General features: G+C 53.0%; 1 protein-coding gene across 1 annotated transcript; it reads left to right on the top strand.

Moving 5' to 3' along the window:
• Nucleotides 1-11436, top strand: LOC133349812 (G-protein coupled receptor 39-like). The gene is made up of 3 exons (XM_061563594.1): nucleotides 1-430; nucleotides 2792-3924; nucleotides 9390-11436. The coding sequence occupies exons 2-3, from the start codon at nucleotides 2937-2939 to the stop codon at nucleotides 9947-9949; spliced, it is 1548 nt and encodes a 515-aa protein (XP_061419578.1). The 5' UTR covers nucleotides 1-430; nucleotides 2792-2936; the 3' UTR covers nucleotides 9950-11436.
• Nucleotides 11437-15609: the final 4173 nt, after the last annotated feature.

Here is a 15609-nt window from a genome sequence, read left to right as displayed (position 1 = left end):
AATGTAGGGGGAGAGAGATAGCGGAGATGGATAGAGGTGGGGTCAATGGAGAGGGAGGGGAGGAGTTGTGAAGGGAGAGTAATGCAGGACCGCAGTGGTGGGAGGCGGAAAGGTGTATAAAATAAAGCCGAGAAGGGAGACGGAGGAAGAGAGAGGCAACAGGTGTGTGGGGGAGAGTGGAGAGACGGAGAGACGAGGAGAGGCTCAGGAAGGGGTGTGTATAGGGGGGGGGTGAGGGAGCCGAGGAATTGTAAATCCTCCACTCCTCCACGGAGACCCAGGGGCCCAGGACGGGTGAGAGAGGGTAGGGCTCTGCGCTCTGCTTCGCAAGACTCCACGGGACCCCCAGAGGGACCCCCTGTAGGGAGCGGGGATCGCGGCTCTCAGGTGAAGTTGACGCGGGACGAGCGGCGCGAACGAGTTCCCCCAGGTGAGAGTGCACACCTGTACACACCTGTACACAGCTGCACACACCTGCGTACACCTGTACAGAGCTGTACACACCTGTACACACCTGTACACCTGTACACAGCTGCGCACACCTGCGTACACCTGTAGACACCTGTACGCAGCTATACGCAGCTGCACACACCTGTACACACCTGTACACAGCTGTACACAGCTGTGCACAGCTGTGCACACCTGTACACGCGTCTAGTTCGCACAGAGTGTTGGGGCAAGTGCTGTTCGCGAGTAGCACCTACGAAGGTCGAGACGGCACTCAAGGGGGTGGGGTGGCCGGCACCACGCCCGCCCGGCCGCCTTTGTTTCCCAATTGGTGATCTTTACACGTCGCACCAGGTCCTTGTTTGAGGCTGAGCAGACCTAGGAGAGACCCAGACATGGTTCAGAAAGTCGTCACTGGGGTTGGTGACCGTAAACGAGAAACGAACTCGCGTGGCCGGGTTCGTAGACACAGCGCACTAACCACGACACGACCGCTCCCCACACATGCGCGTTTAACACCTACGCACATATACAGACAGACCTGCATACCGAAACACGCCTACACACGCTCACACCTGCACACACGAACCTGCTCATAGCACGCAGCTGGACACTGCAGCAAAAGCCGCAATTCGCCACAATATCAGTGACGTCAACACGGCACTTGTGCCAGGCTAGGTGCAACTGGAGGCCGTCAGGTGAAGTGTCAAACGCTTTCCCTGCTAGCAGGAGGTCACGGGACAGACCCAGGTGCTATGGGTTGACTGATGTACCAGGCTAGGTGCAGGAGGTTACGGGACAGACCCGGGTACTCTGGGTTGACTGATGTGCCAGGCTAGGTGCAGGAGGTCGCGGAACAGACCCAGGTGCTATGGGTTGACTGATGTGCCAGGTTAGATGCAGAAAGTCACGAGACGGACCCGAGTGCTATGGGTCGACTGATATGACTGGCTGATGCACCTCCTGTGCTCCCCGCTAGTGGTGGTGGGGTGGTGATAATGGTGGCGTGGTTGTGAGATAATGGTGGTGGTGATATGGTGGTGATCATGTTGGTGGTGTGGTGATGTGGTGGTGGTTTGGTGGTGTGGTAATGGTGGTGATGATGGTTATGATGGTGGTGCTGATGATAGTGATGTTCATGATGATGGTGGTGGTGATGGTGGTTCTAATGATGGTCGTGGTGTGGTGGTGGTGGTGATGTGTTGGTGTGGTGATGATGATGATGATAGTGGTGTGGTGGTGGTGATGATCATGGGGGTGGCGATGATGGAGGTGCTCATTATGATGGTGGTGTGGTAGTGATGGTCATGGTGATGCTAGTGTGGTGGTGGTGATGATAGTGGCGATGATGATAGTGGTGATTACGATAGTGATGATTATGATGATAGTAGTGGTGTGGTGGTGCTGTGGTGGTGCTGTGGTGGTGATGATGGTGGTGATGATTATGGTTAGTGGTGATGATGATGGTAGTGGTTTAGTAGTGATGATGATAGTGGTGATGATGATGGTAGTGGTTTGGTGGTGATGATGATAGTGGTGATGATGATGATTAAAGTGGTGTGGTGGTGATGATGGTGGTGGTGTGGTGGTGGTGGTGATGATGGTGATGATGGTGGTGTGGTGGTAATGTGGTGGTAGTTTGGTGTCGTGTTAATGGTGGTGATGGTGGTTATGATGGTGGTGCTGATGATAGTGATGTTCATGATGATGGTGGTGGTGATGATGGTGGGTCTGATGATGGTCATGGTGTGGTGATGATAATGATGGTGGTGGTGTGGTAATGATCATGGGGGTGGCGATGATGGTGGTGCTCATGATAATAGTGGTGGTTATGGTAGTGATGATGGTGGTGATGATGGAGGTGCTCATAATGATGGTGGTGTGGTAGTGATGGTGATGATGGTCATGATGATGATGGTGGTGGTGATGATGATGGTAGTGGGTGGTAGTGGTGATGATAGTGATGATGGTAGTGGTGATGATGGTAGTGGTCATGATGATGATGGTAGTGGGGTGTTTGTTGTGATGATAGTGATGATGGTAGTGGTGATGATGATAATGGTAGTGGGTGGTAGTGGTGATGATAGTGGTGTGGTAGTGGTGATGATGGTAGTGGTGATGATGATGGTAGTGGGTGGTAGTGATGATGATGATAGTGGGGTGCTGGTGGTGATGATGTTTCTGGTGTGGGATTCATTTATCACTTTATTTTCCGCAAAGCCACTACCAGACCGGCTTGGAGTCGGGATTAATGGCTTGAGGCACTACAACTAGATTATAACGCGATTAATGTAGACCCGATATTCCATTGACCATATTCAATGTAACTGTGTGGTTTTTAAAGAGCGGAATAAGGCGAGGTGTCCGCGACGTGGCCGGACGAACTCCCGGGGCAGCCACTTGCGAGACGCCGCGAGTCTCACCAAGGCGTTGTGACTCCCCGTGCTGCGGGAGATCCGCGTCCCCTCGGGCTTCCCCGCACGTCGGCGATGGTCGGCGCCTTGATGGAGGAGGAGGAGCGGGAGGGCTGCGTGGACCTGCATAGGTTCCACGAGGTGCCCACGTGGGCGCGCGTGCTCCTCACGCTACTCTACTCCGCGCTGCTCGTCACGGGCGTGGTGGGCAACGCCGTCACGGTGCTCGTGACGGTGCGGCGTCGGCGGCGCGCGGGGCTGCAGAGCCGCGTGAGCTACCACATGGTGAGCCTGGCCGTGTCGGACCTCCTCGTGCTGGCGGTGGGGGTGCCCGTGGAGCTTGCCACGGTAGTGTGGCGCCCCGCGGGCGCGGGCGAGGCCGCCTGCAAGCTGCACTTCTTCCTGTGGGACGCCTGCACCTACGCCACGCTGCTCAACATCGCCGCGTTCAGCGCCGAGCGCTACCTGGCGGTGTGCCACCCGTTCCGCGCGCGCGCCATGACGCGCTCGCGCACCAAGGCGATGCTGCTCGCTGTATGGCTGCTCGCCGTCGTGTCGGCGCTGCCGATGCTCTTCGCCATGGGACTGGAGGACGCCTACGAGGCGCTGCGGGCGACCGCGCGGAGCCGCGCCCGAGCCTCCGGCTGCTCCGCCGTCTTGGCGCGGCACAACGGCACGGCGCTGGTGTGTACGGGCTTGCGCGCGCGCGAGACGATGATGCGCGCCACCGTGTACACTTGCCTCGCCGTCTTCCTCGTCGTGTTGGCCGCCGTCGCCTACATGTGCCGCAAGATGGTCGTGCGCATCGAGGGGCTCGGCGCCGGGGAGGTGTCGGCCAAGTGGGAGAAGGGGGGCGGTGGGGGCGACAGCAGCAGCAGCAAAAAGAAGGAGAAGGAGGATGAGGGGGATGAGGAGCAGCGCCAGCAGCTGGGGCGAGAGCAGGAGGAGGATGAGAAGGAGCATCGGAAGGAGGAGAGAAAGAGCCGGAGGGTGATGACGGGCACCAAGAAGGCGCCGAGGAGCAAGCTGGACGCAGCCAAGCGACAGAGCGTCCTCATGCTGGGTGAGGCGGCAGAGATCCACGGCTCATGCCAGGGGTTGGTGGATCGCGAAGGGATGGGAGCGTTACGCGCACGCCGCGTGCAGGCAGCGGCGGATGGGTGCGTGGTTCTGGATCCACCTCTGCCTGCGCCGTTTGTCGGAGGCAGTACAGCAAGACGGTTTTTGGAAGCCTGTTGGGAGGCAGACAGCGAGTAGCTGAGTTGATCTGTGCTGAGCCGTTGGGGTGGTGTCTGTAGAAGGGACGCTACCTTGTGCACTGTAGAACCAACCGGGACTCGTTCCACACAGGAACAGCAGTCGCACCGGGACCGGGTCTCAGGGCAAATACATTTTGGCTGCCCACCAGCACTGGTGATGCGAATTCCCCTGAATTGTCCTGGCCAAACCGGGGCAGGTGGCAACCCAAGTGTGTGAGTCACGTGCTGATGAGTCAGTGGGTAGTCGGTGAGTAGTAGTGGGGAGCGGCAGCGTAGTGGTTAGTGCGCTGCGTTACAAACCCGGTGACACGAGTTCAATTCCCACTCGCGACCAATGACAGTGGCGGATATTTGAACCGGTTCTGATGTGCAGACATCTCTCCATTGCGGAGACAAAAGCGAATGGCCGTGGTGTTGGCCACCCACCCGCTCGAGTGCCGTTCCGGCTTCCATAAGTGCTTGTCTCGGCCTCGCTGTGCATTGCGTTGCACCGCTATCTGAGTAGTTAACCTCACGTCCAATAAACCCTCAGAGCCAGGATGAATGTCCGACTCCAAACGTCATTTATTGAGTTTAACGAGGTAAAACTGGTAAGAAAACAGCACAGATACAGCATCTGTTAATACCCGGAACACCAAAACAATGAATGAACATCACAGCATCATAACATTGTCTTAGATAACATGTTTCTAAACAATATATCCTAGATAGACCAGGCCCCTACATTACCACTGAATAACTATACAAGAGCATAAGCTGCTGTGTTACATAAAGGTACATCGTGTATTCATCACACTGCACCCCAAATGTACAGTATTACACATAACACTAAATTGTGGATGAGATATTTCGTCATCCTTGCTCTCAGGATCGCAATATAGTTACTTGGGAACAAGTTTGACTCGACTTATTAAATTACAAGTAACATTCACAATCAGGAAAGTAGCAGGCTTCGTTGTTAACTAGGCCTCGTATTTATCATAACAATTTAACAGCATTATAAAGGCATTTACATCATTATAACGGTCATTCTAACATTATAACACCATTGCCAAAATTATAAGAACATAAACGAACTTACAGACAATGCTTCTTAAAGTCCCACAATTGACAATTGCGGCTGGCTTCACTGGGACACGATGTGTGCCGCCATCTTGAATTATGTGTGTAATGGCCGACGCCCGCATGGTTGAGCGGGAATCTTAAATCGCAACTTCCTGGTCACGTGACCAAAATTAGCATCAAAAACAGGAAATTCCTGTGTACATACGCCCCCCCCCCCATCTGCCGTGAGGCAAAACCCCTGCCGTGAGGCAGAACAGTGCTCGTTAACAACACTTGCCCCAACGGCCTGTGGATTGCTACCCAGGAGATCTTTGCCTTTGTTTTGGGTGAGTTACTTAGTCATTTGGCGAATGAATGAGTGGGTGAGTGAGTGGGTCAGTGGTAGGGGCGACAGCTTCTCCGCACACGTTTACTACACTGTGTGTCGAATCCAGGGCTGTCAAACCAGGACAGGTGGCTACCCTCTATAGGGGACAGCAACAGTAGCTTGCCGACCTGTTCACCGTGTAAGCGCTCTCCACTCAAATGTCCGGGCGCGAACCAGAGTACCGGCAGTTGTGTATAAACGAGGGACTCCGGACACGGGAGATCCGCACGCTTTTGGGATCTGGCGGCATGGACGAGGATGACTCAGCAGGCCACGTGTTTATGAGTCTCTGCCTAGCGCAGTTGCGTGTGTGCTCAGGGCGTGCCGTCCGGCCACACACAGGCGCGCGCTCCCTCGCTGGGTGAATGGCAAGGCAGTGACCCCGTTGGGGGCGAAGAGGTCACACACGGGAAGAGTGATCACCACACACAACGCCACCACTACCACCACTAGCAGCCTGCACAAGCAGCCTGCAACATCAGCCGGCAATAGTTGTTGCTGTGTTTAATTCCCATCGAGTCTTTTGTCATTTTTTAAATTTCAATAATTCGGACTGTGACGTCGGTAATGGCCGACCCGTTTCGAGTGACGTCACGGGGTTGTTTAACGTCCACTGCGAGGCAGTTGGCGTGTCATGTACTTTAGGTGAATACGCCCGCAGCAATAACCAGGGCAGCTTGCCAGTTTCGATCCGCAAAACGAGTGGCGAACTCAATACCACTGGGCCACGTAAACACCCAAGTATGTTGCCGAGTGACATGATGATGAGTGACGTAATGACAAGTAATGTGACGATAAGTGACGTGCCCATGAGTGATATACCGATGATGGACTTGCCAATGAGGGACGTGCCAATGATGGACGTGCTGATGAGTAACGTGCTGATAACTTTTATTATTTGGCAGTCCCTCGGATCAAGGATGACTTCCTTTCACAGTGGTTCTGTGTGCTCTTATATGTCTTCTTGGTTCTTTCGGTAAAGTCACGTAGAAGGGAAGTAATAAAATAATAAAAATAAAACATAATAATTATTTTATTATTATGTTTATTTTATTTTATTACTTATGTTTTATTTTTATTATTTTATTACTTCCCTTCTACGTGACTTTACCGAAAGAACCAAGAAGATAAATCCCTGCAGTCACGAAAGCTTTAAAGCGAAATGTTCTTATATGATTATAAAACCCAATGTGAGATCCACAAACTCTGCCACAGGTGGGGCAGGAGGTTCTGGATGGGATGGGTGTATTGAGCTACAGCGCACTCCTTTCACTGCACCCATTTGATGCATGATGCCAACCCGAATGCTTCTCCAGTTTGTGCGAGCTTGAGTTAGGGACTCCCATGAGTTGATGTTAATGTCACATTTCTTAAATGATGCTTCAAGAACGTCCTTGCACATTTTCTTCTGTCCTCCTGGGGATCTCTTACCATGGTGGAGTTCAGAGTAAAGGACTTGCTTTGGCATGCGGAAGACATGATCCACCCAGCGGAGGTGGTTGTGAGTGATCAGTGCCTCAATGCGAGGGAAGTTGGCCTGGGGGAAGATGCTGACATTGTTTCCCCTGTCTTGTCCTGCCATCGATTTTGGATTCTTTTTTTAGAGGCAGTGATGGTGGTACCTCTCCAGTGCTTTGAGGTGCTTGCTGTAGGTTGTCCATGCCTTCGAAGCATACTTCAGATCACTGTTGCCCTGTATAACATGACGTTGGTATAGGTCTTGAGGTCTTGGTCTTGGGAAACTCGCTTCTTCAGGCAGCCAAAGGCTGCGCTAGCACTTTGGAGATGATGGTATATTTCATCATCAATGTCTGCCCTCGCAGACAGGTGGCTTCCAAGTCATGGAAAGTGATCCACATTTTCAAGGACCTCATTATGGATCTTGATTGATAGGGGGTGGTAATGTTCAGAAGAAACTGGTTGCTGAAGGACTTTGGTCTTCTGGATGTTAGTCAGGAGCTCCATTATCCTGTATGCTTCCATTAAAACATCTACAATGGTTTGAAGCCCTAAGTGTGCGCAGACACATGCGTCATATGCATACCGCAATTCAATGACCGAGATTTACATGGTATTTGGTCTATATTGGAGTTGGCGGTAGATTGCACAGTTTCCCGTCTGTTTTGTAGATTAGCTCCACACCTGTAGGGAGCTTGTTGGGAGTGAGGTGGAACATCGCGGTGATATAAAATGAAAAAAGTGTTGGTGCAGTGACGCAGCCTTGCTTGAGCTCGGTCCAAACTGGGAAAGGGTCTGGGGTAGGTCCGTTGGAGAGGACCACAGCTCAAATGTTATCGTGGAGTAGACGATGGATGTCTACACGTTTTTGTGGGCAACCGAATTTAAGGAGAATGTTCCACAGCCCCTCTCGATTTGACCGACTCGAAGGCTTTGTTGAGGTCAAAGAATGCCATAAGCAGAGGTTGGCATTGTTCCCTGCCTTTTTCCTTTATTTGTCGTGCGGCGAAGATCATGTCACTTGTGCCTCTTCAATCCACAATGTGACTCTTGAAGGAGCACTTTTGCTACTGGGCGGAGGCAGTTCAGGAGGGTTGTTGTGATTGCTTTTCCTGTGGCAGATAGCAGCGAGATTCCTCTATAATTATCACAATCAGACTTGTTACCTTTCTTAAATATTGTCACTATCAATGCGTCTCTGAGATCTCGTGGCAGGCTCTCTTCTTCCCAAACGAGGTTTATAAGCCATGAATTTGTGACAAAAATTCTTATCTGCCATATTTGAGTATTTCAGGCAGGAATTTAACTTGCCCCGGAGCCTAGTTGTTTTTAAGTTGTTGAATGGCCTTTTTAAAGCTCTTGCTGGGCGGGGATATAGCCATGATTATTCATTGGCTGCGGGATGGATACAAGGACGTTCTCATCGATGTCAGTATATTGGGTGAGAATGACTTTGCAAAGTGTCCTCCAGTGGGCATTCACGGCCTCTCTATCTTTAATGAGGTCCCCTCTATCCTTGGCTCTCAGAAGTTTTGGTCCTTTGGGGCCATAGATGGTTTTTATGGCACTGACGAATCCACGCTTGTCTTGGTTATTTGCCAGATGCTGAATCTCCTGTGTTCTCTCAACCCACCATATGTTCTTCAAGTCATGGAGTTTTCGTTGGACTTCGGGCTTCAGACATCTGTAAGGAGGGTTACGAGGCGGACTATGTTTGAGGACGGGTTTTTCTGGTCCCCTCCCCGAATTGGGTGAGCAGAATGGACCCTCCAGAGGACTGCTCATTCGCAGTTACAGCTGCCAGATTTCACTCCTGCCTCATTCAAGTGTCAGACGACCGTCTTATAATTGCCAAGTAATGCCTGGGAGCCTCCAGACATCACAACCCTGCTCCTGTCGCTATTAGTTGATCGCCAAAGGGCTTATTGTGTTCTTGGGTGAAAAACGGCCAATGGAAGGGGCTTGTGCATGCTTTCTCTTAATGTGGAGTTGCCGTTGCACGCCAGCAACCGCACAATCTTGACAGAGCATGGCCGTAGCCCAATGGCAAGCTACACCAAGACGATTGGGAACCGTGCTCTGCTGTAGCCCTAATCTGCCATCACAGTCGTTGAGGGTACAAGTACCCACTTGCGCCTGTTCTGCCGTTGTGGGACCTGTGCCAGCGCCCCATCAGCTGGGTGTTATCAGGGTTCCTGCCAGGCCTTTACGGCTACCGTAGAGTCAAATACCCCACCGTACTTCAACCTGTCCAGGTTCCAACACAAGTAACAGGGGGGTTGGACTTTTGGAACCCTGCCGATGACTAACATTCTGATGGGTGACGTGCCAACGAATGACGTGCTTCATCTGTGCATGTGTGTGCGTGTGTGCCCGCAGAGCTCGTGGTGCTGGCGCTGGCCGTGTGCTGGCTGCCCTTCCAGGCGACGCGCATCATGAGCGTGGTGCGCTCGCACGGCGAGTGGACCGTGGCCTACTACCGCGCCTTCCAGGTCACGCACCGCATCACCGACTGCTTCTTCTTCCTCAGCTCCACCGTCAACCCGGCGCTTTACTGCCTAAGCTCCCCCCGGTTCCGCCACGCATTCTGGCAGTGCCTGTGCTGCCGCTTTAGCAAAGACGCTGAGGAGAATGGGGCTGGTGGCAGAATGGCGGGGACAGGAGCGGCAGCAGTGGCGGCGGCGGGGAGAAGGGAGAGGAGAGGAGACAGCAGCCACGGCATCACGGAGAGCGACTCCTCCACGGACGCCACCGGAGGGGGAGTGTTTGGCCGCGGGCTCAGCATCTTTACCAAGACGCGCTGGGGCCGCGGGAAGGGGCGGGCGGCGCCGGCCGGGTCCCTTCCCGTGGGGGGCCCCGACCCACCGGGGGCCGGGCCCGCGGAGCACACGGTGCAACTGGTGGGGAGCGTTGCCACGTTGGACGAGAGCTCCGTGTAGCCACGCTCACTGAGTGGCGACGACGCCCTGAGCGGGCCCCTCGCGGTGAATTGAGGGAGTTGCCGGGAACTTTGGACGACCCCAACGGCGTTTGTTCCATGGGCCACGTTCTGCTGAACAACCATCGTCAGTTTAACGGTGCATACCTGGCCTATGTTGGTTTGGCGGACAATATTGATCCATACCTTCCAATGGTCTGCTCATTAATGTTGTTGCTGTTGTTGTGAAGCCCGTTTACCCAGGAAATCTTCACTGAATTTCCAGACTCGTTTTCAGGAGAGTGCTGCAGAGTTGTTTCTGCTGCTGTGATTGCAAATGAGTAATTTGCAGGTCATTAATTTTCAGATTGGGATGTTTTAGCCAATACCGGTTAACTTTGGGTGTGGGTTTAGCTCTGGGAGGAAATCCATGCAGAACAGGAGGAGAACATACGGACACATTTCAGACAACACAACAAAACGTTTAAAAAAAGCACTCAAGCCATTGCGCACAATTGCAAAAGCCATCAGAACTTCCTGAGAAACGGCACTATGGTGCCCTCTTTAGTCACCAGCAAAATCTATTTGAGTAAATGTGACCACCGACTAACCAGCAGAAGCAGTGATGCTGTGATAAACAACTGTGGAGCGGTTTCACCCGCATTAAGACTCATCATCAGAGGAGTCACCCATGTTCACTGCTGCAAAGTCTGCCAATGGAAACTATACATAAGTGTGACCACAATGCAGTTCTTCAGGAACTGCTGATGGTTGTTCCATAATGTACAAATGTGGGGTGCTTTGAGTGCGGTTTTTTGTGTGTGTTGTTTGAAGGTCGTGGCTCTCCAGCCTGCACTGTAATTCTGTTGCGGTGATAGGAATCCCACGTCATTCACAGACGTCGCGTGTGGTGGGGTAAAGTGTGGGTACTCCCATCTCTTCAAAGACGTCTGGTCGTCGTGGAAGAGGAGACCAAGTACCCTCTAGGTCTCCCTCTAGTGGAGCGCCGGGCTGCGCCTTTGCCTTGTAGCTGAGAGACGAGGGCACGTGAACCACATGGCGGTGACTTGGGCCACCGGGCCGTTTGTTACGTCCTCGAGCGCCCATCGGTGAATTCGTTACTGACATTCCCCAAGAACCAGTGACCGGTTCTTGGTAATCATCTGGCAACCCTGGTTTGGAGTGCCTCGGTGATCCAGAGAGAGCAAGAGAGTGACGCGAGTGTTGAAGCGCTTGGAAGGACCATCCTGGCCAGACAGGTCAGTGCCGAAGAGGCCTCTCAGAGGCCTGCAGTGGGCAGTGTCTGAGGGGGCTGGCGTCGGGCCCGCAGCCTCACGGTAGGGGGTTGATAGAGGGCGAATGTGGATGAACCAGAATAAAAAATAATAACAGCGATGGGATTTGTAATGCGTGAGTCTGAGGCGTGGAGCAAAGCTGAGTATCACTCGAAAGCCAGGCAAGAGATGGGGTCTTTGAGAAGAAGCTGGGACTTTTAAGAGTATCTTCAAAGTCGGTGTAGATTGAATGCTGCTGCTGCTGCTGTGAATGTGCAGCCTGGATGATGCTCGCGTTCAAGACGGAGGCACGGGCTGCAGCAGATAAACAACGCCCGGTAGTTACTCTAGTCCTGCTCCTTGGTGTAGAGGGGAGGAGGGAGGAAGATTTGAGTGGCTCTGCCGCTGTGCAGGAGAGTTACATCGTGAGCTGTAGTGCAGGACGACAGGAGCGAAGAGTGACATGGTGGACGACCGCAAGTAGAGGTGCAGTGGTGGTACGGGCAGCAGGCGAACTCGCAGCCTGACCCTGCTGGTGATAGAGAAGCCAGTGGAGGCTTGTGAGAGAGTCTAGGGCGAGATGGTTTCACGACCATTGTTCAACAGCTGTGCAAAGCCCCAGTATAGGCCACGGCTCAGTGAGGACAGGGCTGGGCGCTGGACCGGTATCACTCAGCTACCGTGCCCGGTTACTTTCATAACCTATTCTATTCTTGCGCATGATGGCAGCAATTCGTTCAGGAGCTAGATACCAATGTCGAGGTCTGCAAGCCACAATGAGACGACTTCCGCAGAGAGAGTTCGCATAGTTTCGCTATTCCTCCTGTCCTGAACAAGCACAGGCTACCGTGGTTTACTTTATGGCCCATAGTTTTGGTTGCATGGCCACACTCATACCACTGTGGCTTTTGTCTTTAATGTTCCACTCATGAAGGAGATGTGCGCATCATGAGCGTGGTAGACAAGTGCTGATGACACCGGGAGAGTTGATACCGGGTGGCCAGAGTTTCCCTGATTAAGAAACGCTGCCGGTTAGCATAGACTCAGGGGGCGATAGTCTGATGGACTACAGTGCTGAATTATTTTGCCATCACGGGACAGCCTCTAGTCAAAGTGGTGGGACAAAGGTTAGCGCACTGTGCTACGAACTCAGTGACTGGCCACGGCAAACACCATTGGAAAAAGTGATGTCTGAACTGGGCTTGGGCCAATCCCGTTCACACCCTCCCTCATGTACCAGCGTGGGAGAATTATTGGCAAACAACCCCCATGAACGACAACCAACAGTGGATGGATTAAAGCTCTGTAAATGAGAACAGTTGCTGACAGCGGGGACCCCCTGTGAGCACGCGGTTAGCAAGGCGAGGTTTCTGTGGTCAGCAGCCCTAAAACACAACCACAAGCCTGCTCGTTCTTATCTCGGTTGAAGGGAACTCTTAGCCCATCATCCCGATGGAGTCGGTAACATGAGTACCACTTTGTTTGGAGAAATAGTGGTTAGCATAAAGATAAACTGGCCCTCGTCATTGGAATGTGGAATGTCCACCGTTGACTCAGATTCTCCAACATACATCAGCTCTGCCATAATTCTTGCTTGAGTGGAGAGACACTCTGAATTGACATCACATTTTTTTTTCAAGGAGGCATCGCTGAGTCTCAAGATTTTTACACCAGATGGCCCTGCACATTGGGATGTTTGTCCCGAGTATTGCACTATGCCTGAAAGGTAATGGGGCCTGGCAGAGAGTCTCCAGCAAGGATCACTCGCACGCGAGTGAGCGTGGGCTTAGATAACACTGACAAAACCAGGTGGCCCGCCAAGCAGCGCGAGACCCTTTAAACTATATTTATAAAAAAAATGTTTTTTCCAGGTAAGGCCCACGAAGCTATATTGCTCTTTTTCAGAAGCGACCTGGCCATAAATGATAGCTCAACAAAGTGGCTTATCACGTGGAGATTTATAGCAGCCAAATACGCATGTTGATTCTAAATGTGGAGGAAAAAACTGGAGGACACGGAGAAAAATCCACGCGACCACGGGGAGAACATGCAAACTCCAAATATACAGCAGGCGTCAAGGTCAAAATCGAACCTCCGATTAGAACGGTTGGCTACGTACGGAGCGAAAGAAGTTCAACATATGTACATACAAACCCATGGCCTCCTGTATGCTAAGCAAGGTAGCTAACATCTTGCCACTGGGGCGCTCTGTGAACCACGGAACCCGCCAAGTCTCCGTGAAGCCTGGGTCAGAGACAGTGGTCACGTGGTGCTGTACCGGAGGGTTTCTGTGGTGCCACGACCGCGGAGCAACGATTCCCTCCCGGCCCCCGCACTAAACATACACTCGCACGCAGCACGCCCACGTCGGGTCCCAGCAGGGGATTGCCTGGCACATCGGCTTTAATCCAAAGGGCCCCTAGAGGGAGAGTCCCACGGTTTCCCGGTGCCAGGAGATTGGCCGACCCTCACAGGACATGTTACATTTGCGGTGCCCCTAAATTAGCTTAAAATTGTATGGGCGCAGAAGGAAAAGGTTCACTGGACCAACCGCAATAAGTTATTCACGACATTGGGAGAGGCTGAGAGTGGAATATTAGGCAAAAAGTGCAGACCCCTAGACTAGAACTACTGGGCACGGGAGAACGATGGGTGGGCGGAGCAGCAGCACTCCCCCATGGGAGAAGAAATAAAAAGGAGCGGCAGCACAGGTAAGTGCCCGATTGGCTGCGCAGTACAACGTCACCCTGGGCCTTTGAAGTTTAGAGCATAAAAAGAGCCAGGGGACGATTTCGCTCTCTTGGCTTCAACCTCCGGGCAGTCAAGACCCTCTCCTTGCCGTCCTGCCTCTTCGAGTGGCTCACCAGCACCCGTGTGATGCCAGCGAGTGCTGTTGCGAGACAGTGATAGGTCAAGTCTTCCCTCGTCCTCCTCCCTCAGACTCTCTCAGCGTCCGTGGGACGCCGCAAGTCCAGCTTCGAGGTACGTGGTAGAATGTTTGTGTGACTGGGTTCATAGGCAGAGTTAGGCTAGGCTCTCCTCGCGAAATATTCCACCTCCAGGTAGTGTGTATTTGCACCGTTAATAAACTTTATTTCAGAGTATCGGTGCAATGTGTTTCTGTGTGTATGGGTAGAACCTCGGCGTGGTGTCTGCGACTTAAGTGTGGCGCGACTGCGCGGGGAGACGGTGTGCGGGAGAGAGCGAGCGCGGGGCTGCAGCGTCGGCGCGGTGTTGGTAATTTGAGCGCGTGTGTGAGGCGCGCGTGTATTAAAACATACACGGCCGCCGACGCTAGCGCGTGTTTAAGCGCACGTGTGTGCAAAACGTGCGCCTACAGTGTGCCGCGTGAGTAAAGAGGGCGGGGGCAGGGTGCGATAAACCTGCTCATCGGCGTTTGCACAGCGTGTTTATACTGCGGTAATAGCATTAACGGCGAGGCGTGCGCGCAAATTCATACTGCCGCCATTTATTTGATTAGCGCCTTTGTGTAAAACACCCGCCTGCAGGGGAGCGCGCGTGCACTCCACCGCGTTCGTTTTTTGTGGTGGTGAACGTGGGCGCGTGTGGGAGATAACCCCGGGCGGTGGTGAGCCAGCCAATTAGCGATGTCCCTCAGAGAGGGCGCTGGCGCGGGGGGGGGGGGGCGATCACCCGATCGGCGGGGGCCCGACGAGAGGCGGCCGACGAGGAGGAGGGGGAGTCGAGGGGGTGGACGTCGCACCCCACCCGCTCGCAGGGAGCTGCGAGGCGGGCGTTGGCCCCCACATTTCACCTCTATTAGGGATCGTCCACAGCACGGCCGTGGATGTGGGTCACAGCCACAACCTCGGGGCTCCTCGTACACCAGGCATGTCCAAAGTCCGGCCCGCGGGCCAATCACGGCCCGCGGTCAGATTTCCTACGGCCCGCAGCTTCGGTCTTATAATGTGTTATTTATGGCTCGCTAGCTCTGTCAGAATAAAAAACTCATGAAACTTTAAAGATGTGATTCCTCCTTTGACCACACGGTGGCAGCACCATTCTAATGCTATCTGGCTCTGCATCCGGGCCGCGAACCCTTCGAGTCATTTCCGCCATGGCGACTGCAACAAAAAAGAGAAAAGTTGACAGTGAAGGCCGCCGCTTTCAGGAGCGGTGGGAATTACAATACTTCTTCACTGAAAATCGAGACAATTGTGTTTGTCTAATTTGTAAAGAGACGGTTGCCTTGTTAAAGGACTTCAACGTAAAGAGACACTACGAGACTAAACATACTATAACATACGACAAGCTAACAGGGAGTGACCGCGCTGAAAAAGTGAAGCAACTCCAAGCTGCTCTGACATCGCAACAGCGATTCTTCACGCAGGCCTGTGAGTCAAAGGAAAACATCACCAAAGCCAGCTATGAAGTGGCCATGTTAATA

This window comes from Lethenteron reissneri, chromosome 31 (genome assembly GCF_015708825.2).
Source record: "Lethenteron reissneri isolate LAM-NWPU_2019-01 chromosome 31, ASM1570882v1, whole genome shotgun sequence".
NCBI classification, from domain to species: Eukaryota; Metazoa; Chordata; class Hyperoartia; order Petromyzontiformes; family Petromyzontidae; genus Lethenteron; species Lethenteron reissneri.
Note: the sequence above shows the minus strand (reverse complement) of the source record. Positions and strands in the feature narration are given on the sequence as shown.